We start from the raw sequence: 23,743 nt of genomic DNA, 5'->3' as shown, positions 1-23,743 counted from the left end.
ACAGCTCTGCTGTGGCTGGTGTTGGCCTCATAGCACTTACCACGTTAAGTAATTACTAGACATTAACTGAATTATTGGGCAAAAACATTTCATTAAAGGAAAATTCCTCAGACAGACATTAGAATTTTGGCTGCACTTTTTAAACAAGACTTCTAGATGCATATACTTCATGCTCAAGGTCCCGAAAAGCTGTTAACACATCGACTGCAGTATTGTCACTAAAAGCCACACACCTGATGCCATATGCCTGGTGACAAAACATCCATCACCAAGCATGTCATAACCGACACGTTAAATACAGAAAATTAGACCAGGAAAGTCAGCAAAATAGATTTTTGGGAATTGTTTTAATATAACAAATAACTGGAACTGAATAAACAATTTTCAGCTTGTCTAAGCAAATTTTGCTTTTTGACTTCATTCAGTTGTCAACTGGAAAACATTCATACTGTAGGATTCTGGTGAATACTCATACTTTACCTGTGAAAAATAGCAAAACCATTTGAAATGACTAAGTACATAGTCAAATTAATGTTACAGTTTAGTAGATATTTCAGTTACATTTTGTTAACTATATGCAATAGGATAAATGAGTCAAAAGAAACACACAAACAGTGACATTTTCTTTATTAAGTACACTCGGATTTCCACATCACCCTGAGGTACCGAGTATGATGCGTTACTCATTTTTTTACATGGCGAGTTTCCCCAGTAGGCCTATAAACCATGCACACACAACTGTAGGACAGATAAATTTAATTCTTAGAGTATGTGTGATCAAAGCCAACATGTACACTCAACACTTCACTGTCAGGTTGCACCAAAGCACTAGCAACATTTGGCGTTTCAGCCAGGGTTGGTTTACCAAAGACACTTTTTGGACTGAAGTTCTGTTTGTTAGATGTTCGTTGAACTGATTGCTGGCACAGTGTTGACCTCCTTTCTTGGAGCGAGAGTTAACAAGTGACAGCAATTTCTTCCCACAGCTTCAGAATTTGCTCACTATCTCCCAGTGAGGAGTGTTCCTTTTGCTAAGAGAAACCTGTTACACATGAAACTGCATTCCAATCTGGGTTCCATGCGTTGAGCGATAGGGGAAAAAAAAAAGTTTCTTCAAAATTTATGGACAGTAAAAATAAGGTTTGTTAATTACCCATTGTGGATTACAATGATTGTGACTTAAATGTCTTCTAAGACTAGTCCGTTAATACAAATAATCCTTTCATGTGAGCTGAAAGAAACTTTGCAGTACAACATTGCACCAGATTACTGAATGCACAAAGAACGAAATTCTATAGTTTTACCAGAAACGATCCTACTATTGAATAGTAAAAACTTATTATTATGCAGTGTTTCTTACGGTCCATTGACTGGAATACAATATTTTCATCCGCAGTTCGAACCATGTGCTTTTTCCTCCATATGTGCTCTCAAACTAGCAAATGTATTGAAGGAATGGCTGCAGTTGTCTTGTGGGCACTTATTCTTACCTTCTGTATTTGGCTCTACATCATACATTTTCCTGATGTGCGGGTATAAAGTTATTCGAAGCTGAAATGCTTTACCGCACACAAAACACGTGTTGGAATCTGCCATTATAAACATAGGCCTAGAACACACAACAGTGAAGTACTATAACGAGTTAGCCACACAATGTACCGACAGACGAATGGCCTCGTTTAAAGAACAGCGCGTTTCAGAAAGTAGCAACGATCTGGATTGGCTGGTGTGGGAGACGACGTCATGGCACAACGTGGCCAATCAGCAAAGCCAATTCTTTGGCGTCCCCTAGAAGCAAGTGCGTTGGAGTAGCTCCTGCAGTCCTACACGAACAAAGACAACAAATTCAAATTGAGCAGCGACCTGTCAGCTGACGGGAAAAACCACAGATCAAGCGACTATAGCAAACAAAATAAACACGATGGTGCCAAATTAAAAACCCTCACACATAAATGTGATAAATAAAATCATTCTCTCTTGCCGTTTTACCTGTTTTGTAGCCTGGTTAAATAACAAATGCCAATAAATGGTTTACATTATTATTTGTGGACAAATTTTGGAAGAAAGTTTTCGTAACTGTTGGAGACAGTTATGTTTTTCGTTTAAAAAATATTATTTTTACTATCATTATTATATATGAAGACATAGCTCTGAGTTGAACATTACCTAATTGTAGTAAAGCCGTATTTGCAGCGCGCAAATGTCGCTATTTATAGATTTTTTTCCAACATTGTAATGTTGGGAATATTACATAGATCAGAAGACCTCGCGTAGTGATGATGTAGAAGAAAGTGCAAAGCTTCCATCTCAGCCTTAAGTCACCTCATAAACACAGCTTTTCCAAAGGTCCGCTGAAATGGATCAACAGAGAAATCGTGAATGCTAGATTTGAACGAAAGGTGTGGGACGTTTAATACTCAAGCACACTGTGAAATGTACAGATACAAGAAAAAAGAATATAGCAGGGTGATAAGACAAGAAAATATCGTTATTATAAGCTGAAACCTCATAAAATATTTCTTCGACAGGCTGGTTAGTTAGTTATATGTTCCATACGCATAAATAAAAAGAGGAATGAATTAAATAAGCCAGAAAGTGGGGACATAGTACTTACAGCACAAGGACAAACTGACTGACCTATGTGATGTGTATTCAACTTTAAATAAGTATTATGTAAATATAGTTCAGAATCTGGGAGAGTCTTGAAGATAGACACAAACTGTCCTGACAAAATCTACTAACAAAGTTTCAAGAACCAACTTCAAATGATGACTCTAGGAATATGCTACAACCCACTACATATCACTTCCAAAGGCTTCTTGAGGACAAGAGCAAATTAATTACAGCACACACAGATGCTTTTAAACAATCATTCTTCCCACACTCCATACCTGAACAGAATATGAAAACGCCTTATAACTGGTGCAGTGGAATGTACCCTCAACCATTCACTTCACAGTGGTTAGCAGACTATAGCTATAGATGTAAAAGCAAATGAAATGAAGCATTGACTAAAAGGAGTATAGCTTAACCAGAATGCCAATTCTTATTTGCGACAGATCGAACAAGTTAAAAATATTATGAGATTACCAATAAATGGAGATAAAAAAAGAAAAGATACAATATCTGCAAAAGTAAGTAAATACTGCTCACAGTATCTAGTGAAGGCTCTGACATTCCTAGTAAACTTGGTAACAGAAAGAGGTTAGTTTCCATCATGTCTGAGAAAGAGTAAGGTAGTCTAATTTATAAAGTCAGTGACAAGGGGGGATCCTGAAAATATAGACATATAACAATATTATGAAAACCTTTGGAAGAAAAGAAAGTTTATTGAGTATTCCTAATTCCCTTAAAATCCTTTGTCTGTGTGTGCCATTGCATAAATATAGTATCAGGGGAAAGTAGCCAGCCTAATAAAACCATTTGTGGACTGCAAACCACCACAACATGATGGCAGAGGGTACGTCACATTGTACCAGTTAGTAGGGTTTCTTCAGAATGACTGAATGCCTCTGTGCATTCAGCAAAATGGTTCAAATGGCTCTGAGCACTATGGGACTTAACATCTGAAGTCATCACTCCCCTAGAACTTACAACTACTTAAACCTAACTAATCTAAGGACATCACACACATCCATGCCCGAGGCAGGATTCGAACCTGCGACCGTAGCGGTCGCGCAGTTCCAGACTGAAGCACGTAGAACCGATCTGCCACACTGGCCGACTGTGTGCATTCAGCGATTATTCTAATCTTGGCCTCACAATCCCTATGTGACTGATACATAGGAGATTTTAGTATATTCCTAGACATTATTTAATGCTTGTTCTAGAAATTTTGTTAATAGACTTTCTCAAGATGGTTTATGTCTATCTGAAAGACTGTCGGTTCAGTTTTTTCAGCATCACTGTAACACACTACCACGAGTCAAACAGCCCCGTCACCATTCGTGCTGCCCTTGGCTGCATACCCCCAATATCTGTTGTTCATGTTGTCTGGTAAGAGTCCCACAAACTTGAGCAATATTCTAGAACTGGGCACACGAGTGATATGTAAGCAATATCCTTTGTAGACTGATTGCACTTCCACAGTATTCTACCAATAAACCAAAGTCTACCATTTGCTTTACTCATGACTGAGCCTATGTGATAATTCCAATTCATATCCTTACAAAGTGTTACACTCAGGTATTTGTATGAGTTGGCCAATTCCAACAGTGACTCCATGATATTATAGTCATAAAATAGAACACTTTTTCGTTTTGTGTTGTGCATAATTTTACATTTCTGAAAGTTAAAGCAAGTTGCCAGTCTTTGCACCACTTTGAAATATTATCAAGATTTGACTGAATATTTATGCAGCTTCTTTCAAATAGTTCATCATCGTAGATAAATGCATCATAAAAAAGGCTGATTTTACAATTAATATTGTCTGCAAGATCACTAGAATATAACATTAACAGCACACATCGCAATACACTTCCCTCAGGCATGCCTGAAGTTACTTCTACACCTGACAATGACTCTCCATCCAAGATAACACGTTGTGTATTCCACACCAGAAAACCCTCAACCCAATTACAAATTTCACTTGATATCCCACATGATAGCACTTTTGACAATAAGTGTAGGTGCAATGCCGAATCAAATGCTTTTCGGAAATCGAGAAATACAGCTTCTACCTGATTGCCTCGATCCAACACTTTTAGCTAGTGATGTGAGAAAAGTGCAGGTTGGTTTTCACGTGATCAATGTTTTCAAAATCTGTGCTGGTTGGCATTAAGGACATTATGTTCAAGATACCTCATTGTGTTTGAGCTCAGATTATGTTCTACAATTCAACAACAAATTGATGTCAAGGATAATGGGCGATAGTTTTGTGGATCACTTCACTACCCTTCTTGTAGACAGGTGTGACCTTTGCTTTTTTACAAGAAATGGATACAGCTCTTTGTCCAAGGGATCCATGATAGATTATAGTTAGAAGAGGAGCTAACTGAGCTGCCAAATCAGTGTAAAACCTGATAGCGATTCCATCCGGGCCTGGAGTTTTGTTCAGTTTTAACGATTTCAGCTTCACTGGCACTAATGCTGACCACACTCATCTTTAGAATGGTGCAACGATTAAATTGGGACAACTCTCCTGGCTTTCCCTATGTAAAGGAACATTCAAAAATGGTGCTTTGCTACTGTCAGTTTCAGTTCCTGTCTCATTCACTAGAGACTGGAAACTAACTGTGGTGCCACTTCAGCCTTCACAAATGACCAGAATTTCTTCGTGTTCTGTGAAAGATCATTTGATAATATTCTGCTACGATAGTCATTGAAGGCATTACATACTGCTCTTGACAGCCAAACACAGTTAATTCAGTATCTCTGTACCTGTAGCCCTATCCTTTGTTTTACACCTATTATGCAGTAATCTCTGTTTGTTTGGAGTTTTCTTTACAGTGACTGTATACTATGAAGGTCTCCCCCTCCCCCAATACAAACTGTTCTACTGGGTACATATCTATCCAGTGCCTGGTCAACTAGTCTTTTAATCTTGAGTCAGAGTTCCTCTACATGATCCTGTCTTGTGCTGAACATTTCAAGTTCCTCATTTAGCTATGACATTAATGATTTTTCATTTAGTTTACTGAACACATATATCTTTCTGAATGATTTAGTTGTTCTTTGATAATCATTGTTTTCACAGCTGCATCATGGTCACTGATACCAGTTTCAGTGTGGACATCATCATACAGGTCAGGTCTATTTGTTGCCATTAGATCCAATATATTTCCACCACGAGTGCGTTTCCAAACTATCTGTTCTACGTAGCTTTCAGAGAAGGCATTCAGTAATGTTTCACAGGGTGTCCTATCGTGCCCACCACTAACAAAACTGTAATTTTTCCAATTAATTGTTGGATGATTAAAGTCTTCATTATCAATTATAGTATGATTGGGAAACTTTGATACAAGTGAATGGAGGTTTTCTCGAAAGTTTTCAGTTACGTGAGGAGACGAGTCTAGTGGGCAATAAAAGGATCCAATTACCATTTTATGCCCATCCACGATAGTGAGCCTCGCCCAGATAATCTCAAATTCAGCTTCAATTTCTGTGGATGAGAGTTTGTCTACTGCGCAGGAGAGCTTCTGTGACGTTTGGAAGGTAGGAGGCGAGGTACTGGCAGAATTGAAGCTGTGAGGATGGGGTGTGAGTCGTGCTTGGGTAGCTCAGTGATAGAGTACTTGCCTGTGAAAGGCAAAGGTCTCGAGTTCAAGTCTCGGTTTGGCACACAGTTTTAATCTGCCAGGAAGTTTCAGAAATATGTTGATTTAGCCGTAATACTACAGGGCGTATCATTTATATATGAGGATAAGTAAATTATTATCCACAATGTAGCTATAAAATTTTATTGTAATCAAATAGGAAAGTTACAAGAACATCATTATTTGACAAAGTCTCCTTGCGCTTCAACACATTTGGTCCGTCGTCGTACCAGCTTCCTGTTGCTCTCATAAAAGAAGATTCTCAGTTGAGCTGTGAGCCATCAATGCACTGCTTCTTTCACTGCTTCGTCCGAGGCAAATCAATGGCACCTTAAGGATACAGGGTACTTTTCCAGCTCAATATTATGTAAAAGTCAACACCTATGTCTTTCAGGCACTGTTTATAATGTATATGTTTTACAGATTTTTTGTTGATATAGGGTAATGCAGCACACTTTCCAAACAAATTAGAAATATTTTGAATATTTTTAAACCTGCTTAGGGTTATTAAAAAAAGAAATTGATGCAATTTTTTTTCCAAAATGCTGTGTCAAATTGAGGTACCATTTAATCCAATGTTATTTATTTTACGACATATGCATACACATGCACGACATCCCCCCCTATGAACCATGGACCTTGCAGTTGGTGGGGAGGCTCGCATGCCTCAGCGTTACAGATAGCCGTACCGTAGGTGCAACCACAACAGAGGGGTATCTGTTGAGAGACAAGACAAACGTGTGGTTCTTGAAGAGGGACAGCAGCCTTTTCAGTAGTTGCAGTGGCAACAGTCTGGGTGATTGACTGATCTTGCCTTGTAACACTAACCAAAACGGCCTTCCTGTGCTGGTACTGTGAACGGCTGAAAGCAAAGGGAAACTACAGCCGTAATTTTTCCTGAGGGCATGCAGCTTTACTGTATGGTTAAATGCTGATGGTGTCCTCTTGGGTAAAATATTCTGGAGGTAAAATAGTCCCCCATTCGGATCTCCAGGCGGGGACTACTCAGGAGGACATCATTATCAGGAGAAAGAGCACTGGCGTTCTACGGATCGGAGCGTGGAATGTCAGATCCCTTAATCGGGCAGGTAGGTTAGAAAATTTACACAGGGAAATGGATAGGTTGAAGTTAGATATAGTGGGAATTAGTGAAGTTTGGTGGGAGGAGGAACAAGACTTTTGGTCAGGTGAATACATGGTTATAAATACAAAATCAAATATGGGTAGTGCAGGAGTAGGTTTAATAATGAATAAAAAATTAGGAGTACGGGTAAGCTACTACAAACAGCATAGTGAACACATTATTCCGGCCAAGATAGACACAAAGCCCATGCCTACTACAGTAGTACAAGTTTATATGCCAACTTGCTGTGTTGATGACGAAGAAATTGATGAAATGTATGATGAGATAAAAGAAAACATTCAAATAGTGAAGGGAGACGAAAATTTAATAGTCATGGGTGACTGGAATTCGACAGTAGGAAAAAGAAGAGAAGGAAACGTAGCAGGTGAATATGGATTGGGGGAGAGAAATGAAAGAGGAAGACGTCTGGTAGAATTCTGCACAGAGCACAACTTAATCATAGCTAACACTTGGTTTAAGAATCATGATAGAAGGCTGTATACATGGAAGAACCCTGGAGATATGAAAAGGTTTCAGATAGATTATATAATGGCAAGACAGAAATTTAGGAACCAGGTTTTAAATTGTAAGACATTTCCAGGGGCAGATGTGGACTCTGACCACAATCTATTGGTTATGAACTGTGGATTAAAACTGAAGAAACGGCAAAAAGGTGGGAATTTAAGGAGATGGGACCTGGATAAACTGACTGAACCAGAGGTTGTGCAGTGTTTCAGGGAGAGCATAAGGGAACGATTGACAGGAATGGGGAAAAGAAATACAGTAGAAGAAGAATGGGTAGCTTTGAGGGATAAAGTAGTGAAGGCAGCAAAGGATCAAGTAGGTAAAAAGACGAGGGGTAGTAGCAATCATTGGGTAATGGAAGAAATACTGAATTTAATTTATGAAAGGAGAAAATACAAAAATGCAGTAAATGAAGCAGGCAAAAAGGAATACAAATGTCTCAAAAATGGAATCGACAGGAAGGGCAAAATGGCTAAGCAGGGATGGCTAGAGGACAAATGTTAGGATGTAGAGGTATATATCACTAGCGGGTAAGATAGATACTGCCTACAGGAAAATTAAAGAGACCTTTGGAGAAAGTAGAGCCACCTGTATGAATATCAAGAGCTCAGATGGAAACCCAGTTCTATGCCAAGATGAGAAAGCAGAATGGTGGAAGGAGTATATAGAGCAGGGGTTGGCAAGTAGTTTTCAGTGGAGACCGAACTGTTGCAAATGTAACGGGCGAGGCATCTACTGTAAGACCTAGACCTTCTCCTCCAAAGGACAGATGCCAGCTGCTGAGACTGTGTGAACCAGGTAAGTAACCCAATCTTTATGCAAACTGCATTTTGTGTCATTCATCACTACACCATAAGTACGTAACCTCTCAAAAACTGTCCGGAGGTTCCTAGGTGTTTTAAATTTTTACCGCAGACATCTGCCAGGAGCTGGGGCTTTACAAGCGCCACTCACGGAAGGTTTGGCGGGCACGAACACCGGGAAAAACCAGAAGCTACAATGGACATCAAGCATGCAGCGCGCATTCGAGCGGATCAAGGAAAGCCTAAAGCAAGCGGTTTTACTAGCTCACCCAGAGAAAAATGCGAAGCTAGCTATTGTTGACGCAAGTCAGGTGGCGATTGGTGCAGCGTTGCATCAGTGGACTGCTGGTCACTGGCAGGCTTTAGGATTATTCTCCAAGAAACTCACAGACCCACAGTGGAATTGGAGTGCGTATGATAGAGAACTGCTGGCTGCTTACGCAGACATAAGGTATTTCCGGCTTTATGTGGAAGCCAGACCATTTACATTGTTTACAGATCACAAACCGCTGACTTTCGCATTCTGCAAGCGTATGTATTCTTTGTCACCTAAACAATTCAGGCAACTGGAATATATAAGCCAGTTTACTACTGATTTATGACATATTAATGGGGCAGAGAATATGGTGACAGATTACTTCTCACGAGTTGCAGTAATAAAGTATTCAGTGAAGTATGCTACAATGGCGAGAGAGCAGAAGGATGATGCATAGCTGCAAGTTTTTCGGCAGAGCACGCCCACTGGGTTGAAGTTAAGTAAACTGTGTCCAGAAGGTGAGACAATACAGTTATCGATACCTCACAGGGATGGCCTAGACCTTTCGTGCCGTACAGTTTGTGCCGGGAAGTATTCGAAGGGTTACATGGTTTGGCTCATCTGGGACCCCGAGCAAGTGTAATATTAATGACGGAGTGTTTCGTGTGGCCAGGAATTAAGAGAGACTGTCGGAAGTGGGCGCAGACTTGTCTGGATTGTCAGCAATGTAAAGTGGGTCACCATGTTAAAAAGCCAGTGGGTAAAGTTGACGGGCCAACTGGTCATTTCGAACATGTGCATATGGATATTGTTGGACCATTGCCAATGTCTGAAGGCTATAAGTATCTATTGACAGAAACTGACAGATTTATGAGATGGGCAGAAGCAATCCCCATTTCAGACAAGTCAGAAGAGATAGTCAACCGGGCATTCTTGACGACGTGGACAGCACGGTTCGGATGTCGGGTACGTCACGACGGACCAAGGATGTCAGTTTGAATCATCCTTGTTCCTGGAGCTGGCAAACATGTGCCGGTTCCGCCGTCACCGTACCACAAGTTATCACCCGGAAAGCATTGGCACGGTAGAGCGGTGGCACCGAACACTTGAGGCCGCGTTAATGTGCCATGGCGACAATTGGTCAGCAGCACTGCCATTAGTGTTACTAGGCTTACGCACTGTTTTCAAACCTGACCTCTGAGCATCTACAGCGGAATTAGTATACGGGGAAACCTTAAGTCTACCCGGTGAGTTTTTTCAGAAGAGTACATGCGAGACGGACCTACCGTACTTGTTAACGAGAGTAAGGACTCAACTGGCCGAGCTTAGGCCACAACCAGTGACACGGCATGGCGTTAGGCTGTCATTTGTACATCCAGGATTGAGCAAATGCTAGCATGTAATGTTGCGAACCGACACAGTCAGAACTCCATTGGAGCCGACATATACGGGACCTTATAAAGTACTACACCGTACGGACCAGGCCTCGACTATCCTAGTTCACGATAAGAGTGTTACTGTGTCAATAGACCAGGTGCAGCAGGCTCACTGCTAGAAGATGTAAGACAAGAAGAGGAGGCGGGCCTGCAGCAAGACGAGGGGCCCCTGCAGGGTGCAACGGATGGTAGGACAGCAAACCAGATGAAGGTATGACGATGGAGGAAGTACAGCCAGAAATTCGGGCAAAGGGTCTGGTACAAGTTTCCGCACACTTCTGGAGCTCCGCTCTTCAGGGAGGGGGGTGGGTGGGAGCATGCAGACGAATAGTTGCGTGTGCACAGTACAGGGGCAACAGCAAAGACTAGTGTGCACATAATCATTTACTCTTTGCTTGATGTTTGTTTTTGTCTTAGATGTTCTATGTTAATGCCTGGTTCATTGCTTCACAATAAAGTTGAACATTAAGAATACGAATGAGTCTATCATTAATAGAATGGAGATACGTAGTGGCCGTTTTTTATTTTGTTTTCAAGATGAGTTAGTTTCCAAAAAAAGAGTAAACCAAGTAAAACAAGCAGTTCTCAGTTAATATTATAATATATTCAATGCAAGAAATTACATCGACGGTCTTGAGCCAGCTTTTTAAAGTTCGGTGTATGAGGGGTACAGCAAATACGAAGAATGTCTTCGAGGTGGGTGTCCGTCAACCTTGACAGATATGCGTTCTTCGAAAAATTCATTTTTGAGAATGATGATTCGCATATATATATATATATATATATATATATATATATATATATATGTCGAACCAAACATAGTGGCCAGATTGATAGTTACTTTCGTACAATTTTCAAATTTTTATGAAACATGTTTACCTCAAAACTCTTCAGTGGATAGAGTTTTATACATCTGCAAGTCAATTACTCCACTTGAAGTGAAGACTTTGAAACACTGAACAACTTAACAGCCACATCAGTCCATTCTGCCAATGCATCAACTTCATAAGGAAATTTTAGGAATTGAGACAACTTTACAATTTCTGCCAAGGCTTGAAATCTTGTAGCAAATTTGTCCCTTAGATCAGACAGAAATCTTACAAACACTGCAATGTCTTCTTCAGAGTTTTCTTTTTTATACTCAAGAATTGTTGGGAAATGAATAAATTCGTGCCTTGCAATATCTTTTTCAAAAATATCTAGCTTACGACGAAAAGCAGACACGCTTTGCACCAGATCACATATTAAGTTCCAATTCCCTTGTAACTCTATGTTGAGCACATTTAAATATTTCAGAATATCCTTCAGAAAAGCCACAGGTAGCATATTGCGCTCGTTTGTTATGCTTTTTTTCTCCCTGCGTATCCAAGATTTGCAAGGAGGAGGTTACTTCTTCCTTTATTAGCCAGAAACGTTCAACAACTTGACCTTTACTTAACCAACGAACATTGGTGTATTGCAGTAAGTCAGAATAGGCTGCATCACATTCTGAAAGAAACTTCTTGAACTATCGGTGTTGAAGAGAAGAATATCTCATCAAATTAATCAACTGCACCAAGCTGTCCGTTACTTCTTTCAGTGTAGCACTGAGTTTTCCATGAAGGGCAGTCTGATGAATTATATACTGATACGATATTAGACCTGGATTCTGATCCCTAATTTTCTTTACTACACCTTTTTCTTTGCCAATCATCGCTGGGGCGCTGTCAGTTGAAAGAGACACTATTTTATCACAACGAATGTTGGAATTAATAATAAATTCGTCAATAGCTTTGAATAAATAATCTCCTCAAGTGTTACCTTTCAAAGGCAATATTGCGTGCAATTCTTCCCAGAAGATCTTATTTTCAATGTCGAAAAATCTCACGCAAATAGACATTTGTTCATCATCAACAATGTCACATGGCGTAGCATGGTGCCTTTTCCAAAAGTTCAAGCAGAGTGCTTTTAATACCAGTAGCTAAAATTTCCGTTGTTCTCTTATTACTTCTTGCTGACATTGGAATACTTTGAATTGCAGCGACAACATCCTTATTTCTTCAAAAAGTGCCAAGGCTACTTCCAACATACATTCTTTCATTAATTTAGAATCTGAAAATGGTTTTTGGTGTTTACTAAGTGTCCAGCACACACGTAACGCTGCTTCTGCCGATTTTTATTGCTCACTCGTGCAGCGAACCAACAATTTCGTGCTTTTTTCATCAGAAGTGAGATATTCCTCTAATTTAAATTTAAATTTTATCTTGATAAGTTTACAAAGCAGTTATACGCATCACATTTATACATTATCTAACAGAATTATATTACCTGTAGTTTTTCTTTACGAACCTCATTGCCAAGAGGAAAATTTTTGTGGAATCGCTGACGAGTTGTTTCATAGTGTCGCTTTAAATTGCCACTTTTAATAACAGCGACAGTTTTATTACATATTAAGCAAACTGGAACCGCTGGAAGCCTATCAGGCAGTGTAAAACAATATTGTTCAGTCCATTCACACAAAAATCTATTTTCTGTGTCCAATTTTCTCTTTTTAGGACCCATTATTAATGTAGGTAGGTATGAATGTATGTACGAAAAGGTTTTCCACACAACAAGTTGTAACACAAATGAATAATTGCTCCGCAGCCTGCTTGCGATTGACGAAACGAAGTTAAGACCGACCGCCCACTTTGCTCTCTCTGACTAAACGGCAGGTTTGGACTTGTTTAACAAATGAACGAGTGAGCAGTGACGTGTGGTGGGAGGCGCTACTCGCCAACAAAAATACAATAAAGTGGATCGACTCAATTAAATGATTTGCTGATCTACTCAACTAAATGTTTGTTTTTCAGACACGTTTAGCGCCGGGATACTTAGTTGGACGTCGGATTGTATTTAAGAATATTTGCTGGTCAGAGGTTCGACCTTCCGTGGTCCGTCTGTTGCCGATCTCCGAGACGGAGGGTCTATACAAGGGCGATGTACTTTAGGACAATATTATGGAAATGGAAGAGGATGTAGATGAATGTGAAATGGGAGATATGATACTGCGTGAAGAGTTTGACAGGGCACTGAAAGACCTGAGTCAAAACAAGGCCCCAGGAGTAGACAACATTCCATTAGAACTACTGACAGCCTTGGGAGAGCCAGTCCTGACAAAACTCTACCATCTGGTGAGCAAGACATAGGAGACAGTCGAAATACCCTCAGACATCAAGAAGAATATAATAATTCCAATCTCAAAGAAAACAGGTGCTGATAGATGTACAAAACTGATAGTTCAGTAATTTTCACAACTTGGAACTACTCTTGTAAATGGATAAAGCAAATGCATTATCTTATACAAACCATCATATTGCTGTGGATGTTTCACTGGCATTCCTTAACTGGCTATTAATAAATCTTTTGGTGACATGATGTAACTTTTCAATTAACTGAAATTTCCAGTCATCATATAGCTTTTTTAGTTTTTTCAACTGGTTCTCCTCATTTTATAGCTTGTTTTTCAAATTTACCTAATCTGTAACCTGTACTTTGATGCAATTTATACATTCTTTCTTTTCTTGGAATTGAATCACATTTTGAAATTCTAGAGCCCATTACATCCTTACTCCTTTCACTATCATAAAACAGTGTGGATAATAATCTGTTATACTCTGTGTGCTGAAAATAGGAACTGGTTGGCTTTTCCAATATTTTATGGTTTGCACTGCAACCTATGTCATGCACAGTTATATTTGCATCTGATTGGTGAAAACATTGTCCACAGTACTACTACCACTACCACAACCACCACCACCACCACCACCACCACCACCACCACCACCACCACCACCACCACCACCTCCCATGTAACCTGAAAAGGGCAAATGCTAGTATAATGCCAATTCCATATGTTCTCGAATACCTGTGCCTAGTGATGTTTACAAAATCTGCTGGCTAGAATTGATCTTCGCACACACAATAATAACGACAGTTAACTTATTCAGCTACAGTGCAAATGAACTTCCATTTTTTAAATAATCTCTCTCTGATGCAACTGGGAATTTATAGATGTTAATCTGGCTTTTTTGTTTGCATTTAGGTTTAGAAGATTGCCACTAGTGCATTCAGAAATCTTACAAGAGTATTTAAATTCCAAATTCTAATTTTTCTTTCTTGTACGATTCATCTTTGCTTCCCTAAAGTGTCTTTAAAACAAAAAATTCTGAAATAAAAAAATTAATAAAAAATAAAAATTGGATTTGCCAACATGGATAGTAAGTATATTTTACACAGTTTTCTTTCGGAAACTTTCACAAATCAATTTAATTTTTAATTAAACACAGTTATTATTCTGCTTTGTTTAACATGATTAAAACTAACACTTCTTTTAGATACAATAATATTTACATGAGGTTAACCACCCTCTCTTACAGAAACATGTTTTTTGTACAAAATGAGAAAAATATTTCAGTGTGAAGCTTAAGTCCTCAATGAGATAGATAAAATTGAATGCAGAGTTTTTTTTATGGTGGGAAGGAGAGTTGCTGAGCTTAAGTTGGTGACATATTTTAAAGTGATAACTTGTGGTAGCAGTGCAGGGTAGTAAAGGACAGGTTGTGAAAAAATAGTAATTTTATACTTATTTAATGCTATACTGCTTCTTCACACTGAAGATATGTGCAACATTCTTGTTCTGACAGACATATAAAACTTTACACATGAATAGCTAAAATATATTTAATGTCATGGAAATATAAAAGTGTAAGTATTTTTCAAGGTGTTTCATGATTCATTCACAAGAAAAAGCACTCCAGTCTGCAGTGCTGGCTTTTGCAATTTCCTCCCACAACTTATCTTCATTGGGAGATTCGTGTGAAAATGGTTTCACATAGTGAGTCTTCTTATTCACAACATCTGAAGCAAAATTAAGGAAAACATTCACTACAAAGCATGCAAGAGTTTTAACTTACATATACAATATCTAACAATAGTTTACCGAAATACCTACAAGAGCTCATTAAATCAGTGTATGATACACACATATAAACGCTCTGATTTTTTCCCAATATGTTTAAAGGCTATAATCGCAGCATACTGAATTCCCAAAGCAGGCGACTTAATGCAGAAAAATTGAGTTTTATATCATACCAATGTCAAAGTGAAGAGTCAATACAGGTATCAGCATTTTTATATTCAAACAGCTCAACAAATAAATTACAGAACTTGAACATCACTTAAAAAGTCAATCCCTAACTTGTGAAATGAGTGTTGGGGGCAGATGCGGGAATCATTCATCGTCATCTTGGACAAGATCCTAGCAGATGATGGTCGATTCGCTGGAGGGGACCAAACAGCGATGTCATCAGTCCCCTCAGATTAGGGAAGGATGGGGAAGGAAGTCAGCCGTGCCATTTCACAGGAACCATCGCAGCATTTCCCTTAAGTGAACTGTCATTCTCCCGAATGCAAGTAAAGAGTGCTAACCACTGCGCCACCTCGCTCGGTGAGATCCTAGTGGAAGTGTTTTGTAGCTGTCTTCCTCCAACCTGTTAAGACGTGTATATCAGTGTTGTGTTGGCAACTGTGAGAAGTGCTTGTAGAGAGTAATGTTGTGTTTGTATTGATATGGATGAAAGGGAAGGAGAAGATGTAAGATTTGCATCTGACAGACACATCACCTTCACTCCATAGAACACTGCCGATTGGTTTGTAATGTAATACAGGATGTTGGCGTAATTTTTATAGGACTCGTGCATGTGCCAGCCAAATAGAGCCACTGGAAAATTCTTATACCACTAGGTCTTGAAAGTATCAGCCTCTCGAGTCAAGTGCAATCACACGTGTATGTGTTAGTGACCTTAACTGCAGAGGTAGTTTAAGCTCTACACCAAACAAGTACAAAATTAGAGAGAGAAAATGAAACTACACAAAAAAGATGATATTGGTAGTTGATAACTGATAGCTTACAAAGCTCTATTACCATCAACAGAACAGGAAACAGCTGAACAGTTTTGTAATACAGGAATGAGTAATTTAATTTTTAGAACATTTCTCTTAGAGAAAAATCAGCAGCCTAGTTAAAATATTTTAATATGGATAAAAAACAGTCTTGGTTGCAGTAAAATACTTATGTATAACAGTAACTGGTTTCAGTCAGAATGTGGCCATCTTCAGATAATTTATACCATGATGGTAAGTGGTGGCAGTGAATGGAGAAGGTGTCGTTGACCCACAAACGTCTGCTGCTCAACTGAGCACCATTCCAAATAAATATTTTATTGCAGTCAAGACTTTTTTAAATCCATTTTAAAATACAGGAACAGATAAATCATTATCCAAACCTTTTGTATTATGAACTAAAGAAAAACATGCCTAACACAGTAAGATGGCCAATGTTTCAATGTTGATGTTGGAGTCTTCTTCTATGGCTAATTAAGCTGCACTGCTGTACTCTTGGTAACTACTTCCCTCATATTAGACACAAACCCCACTTGTTTATGTTAGACTGCATTTCACTGGCTGTTAATTGCTGATGGTATACGAAAATGTAGCTGCATCGTGACTAACTGCCACTGTGATAATTGAGAGGCAACTGGTAAACTTGGGTTCTTGCTTATGTTGATATTTACATTTTCTAAGTAGCGATCAACAACACACATCAGTGCCAAGTATCAGAGTCCCTAGTAGCCAGTAGGAAAACAAAATTATTGAGGCACTGCATGAGATTCCCTTATCTTCTGCAGCAAGAATGTTTGTGTTTCCAAAGTGTTCCTTTGTGTGTTCTTGAATAAGTGCCAGCCATCTGGTACATAACAACACCCTCACGATCTGGAATACGGAAAGGAATAGCATGAAGGGTACGACAAGCATGTAAATGGCAGTCACCTCAATGTAACCTTAAGAATTGAGGAGACTGACAATATTAAAAGGAAGATCAGGATTTAATTGCCTGTCCACAATGGGGTCATTAAAGAGAGTGCAAGTTTGAGTTTGGGAATGTTGGTAGGGAAGTTGGCTGTGGCCTTTTCAAAGGAACCAGCCTGGCATTCACTTTAAAAATTTAGGAAAACCACACACAATCTACATCTCATGGTTGAACAGAAATTTGAACACCAGTCCTTCCAAACTTGAGTCCATCTTGTTCGATACTGACACTGACGTTGCAGCTCTAGATGTCCTTGTTTGCAAGATATTAGTAGAAAATGTAATGTAGTACAGCTTTCACAACCTCAACTTTTTGAGGCAAGAAGGATGTAGGTTGCAGTAGGTACTGGGAGATGAAGAACCTTTCACAGGATAGAGTAGCATGGAGAGCTGCATCAAACCAGTCTCTGGACTGAAGACGACGACGGCGACAACAACAACATCAACATATCTGCATGTGGTCTCAACTCACCATCTTGCAGAAAATTTGGCTGTCCTTGGGACATGGCCCAGATGAGTATCACATCAGTGATGTTGAACATATAGGACAGGAACTTTGGTTCTTGAGGAAGACACTAATGGCTAATGGATATGTTACATTGCAATCAGTAGAAATTTGATCAACATCAAAGCAGGTCGAGGACACGACACCAAATTGCAATTCTGCCCTGCACCAGTTGCATTACTGAATATGGCAGGAAACTCAGAAAGAAAGAAGTTCAGCTGTATTTTCAAGCATTCAGAAGATAAAAAATTAACTTGTTTCAATATAATACAGGAAAACAACACAGAGCTGTTGGTTTTTATCTTTAATGATACTTATACAGATGAAGTAAGGTTCCACAACACAAATTACCATGTCACAAAGGCTTAAATCATCCATTACAACTCACAATTGCCAAATATGGTAAGGAATTTGGTCAGGTAATCAACTTTGAAAGTAGTTCTATACTTGTTAAAGAGATGCACATGCTCCAGAGGAAAGTCCAAGAAGATCTGGAGATGACAGTAGGTCCCAACAATTTTAACTGAGATGGACTGCTATTGGGGGGGTAAGCAGCATTGATACTAGGTAACGAGCAACAAGGAACACTGATGCCCAGTGCCTATGTGGACTGCTAATGGTATCCACAGAAAATGTAAATATTAATACAAACGCGACTGTCAAATGCAGTCTAGAAATATAGATATCAACATCAAAGTACATTCACGTGTGCCGCTTCGGCCACAGCAATCACACTGCCTGTCCTATGTCAATCATGATATTGTCTTCAATGATCTATTGCATTAACTTCAAAGTAGCCAAAGAAATGCATTATAAATATAAAAGTTAAAGATTTTTGTCAAATGTAAGAGGCAAAATTTGACACAGCATATCAATCCTGGAAGAAGATTCCACGTCTTACTTGCATAGAGCTCCTGTTGGCTCATTCAAAGAATTCTGCCTGATTTTCCATAATTCTCTCGTTTTTTTCTCCGTGGAGTCTTTCTACCTTCAGTGCACTTTGTTCCTGGTTTCTTCTGGAGTGCATTTTCTGACCTAACATTCAACTTTTATATTTTGTCTCTGTATAATGTTTCTGTCTTCAATTTCTGTTGGATGGATTTGTGATTTTCTAAGTTAAGTTTGACTAGTGTGGTCCATGGAATTGTTGACTTGATCCCTTGTCTGTATGTCACAATTCTGTTGGTGAGTATGTTGATGTGTGTGTAAAATTTTAACCTTTTTCTGACACCTGCTGCTAGGTCAACTTTAGACCAAGAATTTCTCTCACGATTTTGCATTCTTCCTTCAGTATGTTTTCCATCTTGCTTTCTGTATGCAGTGTTAATGTCACACTTGCATACAGAATTCAGACTTGATCACTATGTTGTAGTGCCTGACTTTGGGCTGAAAGGATATGCATTTCTTATAATATACATTTTGAGTTTTGCTATTAGCTCTCTTCATTTTTTATAGTAGAGTCTTCTGTACGACCTTTCCTACTTCTGCAGGTTTAAGGATGTCACCTAGCTATCTGAAATATGTAACTCCATTTATCTTGGCACATTGTGTGTAATTTTGAGCAGAAGAATGCAGACTGCTGGAAAGAGATTTGCAGGCCAATCCTTTCTGTACATTCTTTTAGTATTTTTATTTATTTGGTTGCTGATAAATGTTTTAAAGAATAGTTTGGATGAGATGACATGGGGGTAATTTGTAAAGAACCAAATGCTAACATAAAATTTAATCTGTTCCATGATATATTCATATCATTCTTTGAAAATAGCTTCCCACATAAGCTAATCAGAAAAGACACTTAACAGTCCTGCAAAAAACCATAGATCACTAGAGGAATTAAAGTAGCCTGTGAAAGGAAAAGGGAAATGCATCTATGATATTGAAGTACCTGTGTTATTCTGATTATGATGCAAAGTTCCTTTGCATCATAATCAGAACAACACAGGCACTGCAATGTTGTATTTACCTGCTGATACCAGGTAAGCCACTTTCAAGTACAATGTCTGACCTGCATGGGAATATATATATAATGGATGTACGAGTACAGGTTACAGTCGCACGGTTGACGACATACGGAAGTCCGGGTTTGGCCGTGAGTCGTGCACAGATAGCCAAATGGAAAGTTGACTACTAGCAATAAGTGAGAAATCTGGGTTCGAGTCCCGGTCCGGCACAAATTTTCATTCTACAGCTGATGGTTGTCTTCATTGACAATTGCAAATTCATTTAATGGTAATGTGTCTTTTGGCAAGAACAAGTAGATCATGCAGTAGTTGCACACTAAAAAAACCTACTCAAAACTACTACGAGAGGTTATTAAAAAATCAAAGAACATGCACATAACATCAGAAATCAGTACTTCGAACAGACTTAAAGCTATATGGTATGGAGTGAAATGAGAGACAGGACAACCAGCCACAGAACAAGACAAGAGAAGAGCTGTAAATGATGAGTCACTTGTAGCACACGTATTTAATAACCATTTCTGAAATGTGGCAGAAAGCATAGGGACAAACAGTTCTGAAGCAAAATCAAAGCAGTGTGTCGAAAATGTAACTTCCATAAAATTCAATCATGTGAGTGTATCAAGAACTTCTTCTGAAATTAATAAACATATATTCTCTCAAAAATCTAAGCTCATCTGGTTTTAATGGTGTTTCCAGTAGAGTACTAAAAATCTGTTCCCCTGTAATAAAACCAGTCCTACCTGAAATATGCAATGTATCCCTAACTCAAGGCATTTTTCCACAGAGACTGAAATATGGTGCTGTTAAACCCCTCTTAATGAAAGATGCTAAGAGAGATATCAATAACTACTCATCTGTTTCAGTGCTGACAATATTCTCCAAAATTTTTGAGAAGCTGGTGTATTCTAGAATAATATTAGCAACAACAGTATCCTTGGAAAATCAGTCTGAGTTTCAGAAGGGTTGCTCTACTGAGAATGCTATTTACAAGTTCACTCACCATATTTTACAAGCATTAAATAATAAAACAGTGCAGGTTGGTATTGTCTGCAACCTCCAAAAAGCACTTGACTCAGTGAATCACAGTATTCTCCTAGGTAGACATTTTATGAGATTGATTGTATAGCCAACCACTGGATGATCCCATATCTAACTAAAAGAATACAGAAAGTTGTACTTAGCAAGTCAATATAGTCCAAGGACATGATTCTGACTGAGGAGAAATGATGTATGGGGTTCCACAACGTTCAGTCTTAGGTCCAGTACTGTTCCTCATATATGTAAAGGTTCTTCCATCTAGTATACAAGAACAATTAGTTCTTTTTGCAGATGGCACTAGTACTGTAATCAATCCAAGCATACAAACAGAAACAGAAGAAATGGTTCGTTCAATAATGTCATACGGTATAATGTTGTGGGGTAACTGATCTTTAAGAAAGTCTTCATTGTGCAAAAAGTGCCATAAGAATAATACGTGGTATTCACCCACAATCGTCCTTTAGCCACCTATTTAAGGAATTGGTCAGTCTGGCTATGGCTTCACAGTATATTTATTCCCTCATTAAGTTTTTTGTAAATAATCCACTATAGTTCAAAATTACAGTACCAGAAGGAAAAAATGACATTCATTATACAACATTAAGGTTGTCCTTAGCACAAACAGGGAGGCACAATGCTTCAACAAAATCTTTTATCACTTACACTGTGATAAAAATGCCTGTTGTAAATGTGGACAATCTTACAGTGAGTATATTATCAGGGACACAATCACACAGAATGTGACAGACAATAGGATCAGAGAATAGATTGTGAAATATTCCAATCCTACTCTTGAGCAGGTATTGCAGATCACTAATTACCAAGGCTCTTGTGATTTTGCTGTAGACAGTTTTCAGCACTCTGGTAACATTTGTGCTGTAGAACGGAAAGGTGCAAATAGCTCCAGTGCTACGTGGTCCCGTAAACAGCCACACTTAACAGCACACAAACAGCCTCACGGACAGAACATCGTAACATGTCAACAGCTTAAGTGCAAGCAGTGCTTCGCTCACCAACAGTGTGGTGCAAAATCTTGCCCACAATGCTATTCAGCACATAAACGTGAAGATTGCCTGTCATGCCAAGCCACTTGCTACTCCTGCCACTGAACTGGACATGTACAAAGTGTTTGCTTAAAAAGACAAAGTCCTCGGGTCACAATGTGGAACACTTGCTCCCTGCTATGCAAGTGCATGTTGTAAATTCAGAACAGGTTGCTCCCACAGAACATTCAATAGTTCCCCTGAAACTTCCTGGCAGATTAAAACTGTGTGCCAGACTGAGACTCGAACTCAGGACCTCTGTCTTTCGCGGTCAAGTGCTCTACCAACCGAGCTACCCAAGCAAGACTCACGCCCCGTCCTCACAGCTTTATTTCCACCAGTATCTCGCCTCCTACCTTCGAGTCTCGGTCTGGCACACAGTTTTAATCTGCCAGGAAGTTTTATATCGGCGCACACTCCACTGCAGAGTGAAAATCTCATTCTGGAATAGTTCCCCTGTACAACATCTCTCTACTAAATTGTATGTACCTTTAGTGATTCCAAGCCATATGGTCAAACTTCAATTAGATACAGGTGCATCAGTGTCCTTGTTAAGCTATGAAACTTATGAACTGTTAGGCAAACCACAACTGTGTCAGTCTACAAATATGCTTACAGCATACAATGGTCAGAACATTCCAGTGATAGGAACACTGAACATTGTAGCCACGTATTGCAATCTGCAGATACAGTTTCCTTTCAAGTTCTACGAAGTAGACAATCAGTTAATATTTTTGGTCTCTACTTGTTTGAACTAAACACTGTCGCCTATGTGATAGCTATGTCTCATTTCAATTCAAGTGACAGTATTGCTAAGCTCTGTGACGAATTTCAAAAACTGTTTGCTTCTGGCGTACGTAAAGCCAATAACTTTGTAGCGCACATCATGCTTAAAGACAACACCCAGCCGCGCTTTTTCACAGTATGTGCAGTGCCTGTAGCACTTTGTGAACAGGTTGCGAAAGAACTGGCTCACTGGCAAAATAATGGCATAATCGTACCATCTCTGCAAGTCAGTGGTCTTTCCGAGTAGTTTATATTCACAAATAATCAGGAAAAATTAGGATTTGTACTGACTTCAAAGCCACTGTCAGTCCTCAGGCAGTTATGCATTACCTCGATGTGACAGACTCGTGGATCACTTAGGCACAGGTCGCTATTTTTCAAAAACTGACCTTCGCAATACCTACCTGTGTCTTCAACACACATTTAGGACTTTTCAAGTTCCTTTGTTTGCCTTTCAGTAGCACATCAGCACCTGCCATTTTTCAACACTACTTAGAACAGCTAACTACTTTTGTGCCTTCATGTACAAATTACAGGGACAATATTGTAGTTGCTGGCTGCAATTCTCGAGTTGTTCATCCGACACAGGCACATTTGCAAGCAATACATGCTCTCTAACCATGTCAGAATGTAAAAGAATTGCAATCTGGCTTAGGGAAGTCTCAATTACTACATTCGGTTCATCCCTAACGAATGGTGAGGCTGAACGTTTTGTTTGCATGTTCAAAAAGCGAATGGACGAACTTTGCTCGCATCATCGATGCCAACAAGCCTTGCTTCACTTCTTGTCCACTTCTCACTCTCAGCGCCACAACAGGCCTTCGTTGGCAGATTTGCTACACGGGCGATGCCACCGCACACTCTCGCATTTGCTCCAACCCCTGCTGCAGCTGGAACCTACAGATTCTAGTCAGCCGACATACCAGATTAGCCAACATGTGTTTCACAGAATCTATGGCAGAAAGAAGTCACGGGAGTGCGGCATCATTACTACTTCAATTGGTTCACACACGTTTCAGATTCGAGGTCCCGATGAATTGCAGAAGTGGCACCTAATTAAATTCGCCTCTGTCGCTTGCAAAGTTCTGCCACTTCTTGTATGTTCACAGCTTCCTGGTCGAC

At 39.3% G+C, this 23,743-nt stretch overlaps 1 protein-coding gene across 1 annotated transcript in view; it reads right to left on the bottom strand.

Annotated features, from left to right (window-relative positions):
• Positions 1-14,619: 14,619 nt before the first annotated feature.
• LOC126109582 (uncharacterized) overlaps positions 14,620-23,743 on the bottom strand; it is an 88,866-nt gene continuing 79,742 nt past the window's right edge. Inside the window, exon 6 of the mRNA XM_049914616.1 lies at positions 14,620-15,275. Coding sequence (XP_049770573.1) covers positions 15,151-15,275 — 125 coding nt within the window. The 3' untranslated portion in view covers positions 14,620-15,150. The remainder of the gene's footprint in view (positions 15,276-23,743) is intronic.

This window comes from Schistocerca cancellata, chromosome 12, assembly GCF_023864275.1.
Source record: "Schistocerca cancellata isolate TAMUIC-IGC-003103 chromosome 12, iqSchCanc2.1, whole genome shotgun sequence".
NCBI classification, from domain to species: domain Eukaryota; kingdom Metazoa; phylum Arthropoda; class Insecta; order Orthoptera; family Acrididae; genus Schistocerca; species Schistocerca cancellata.
This window is presented reverse-complemented; position numbering and strand designations above follow the sequence as displayed.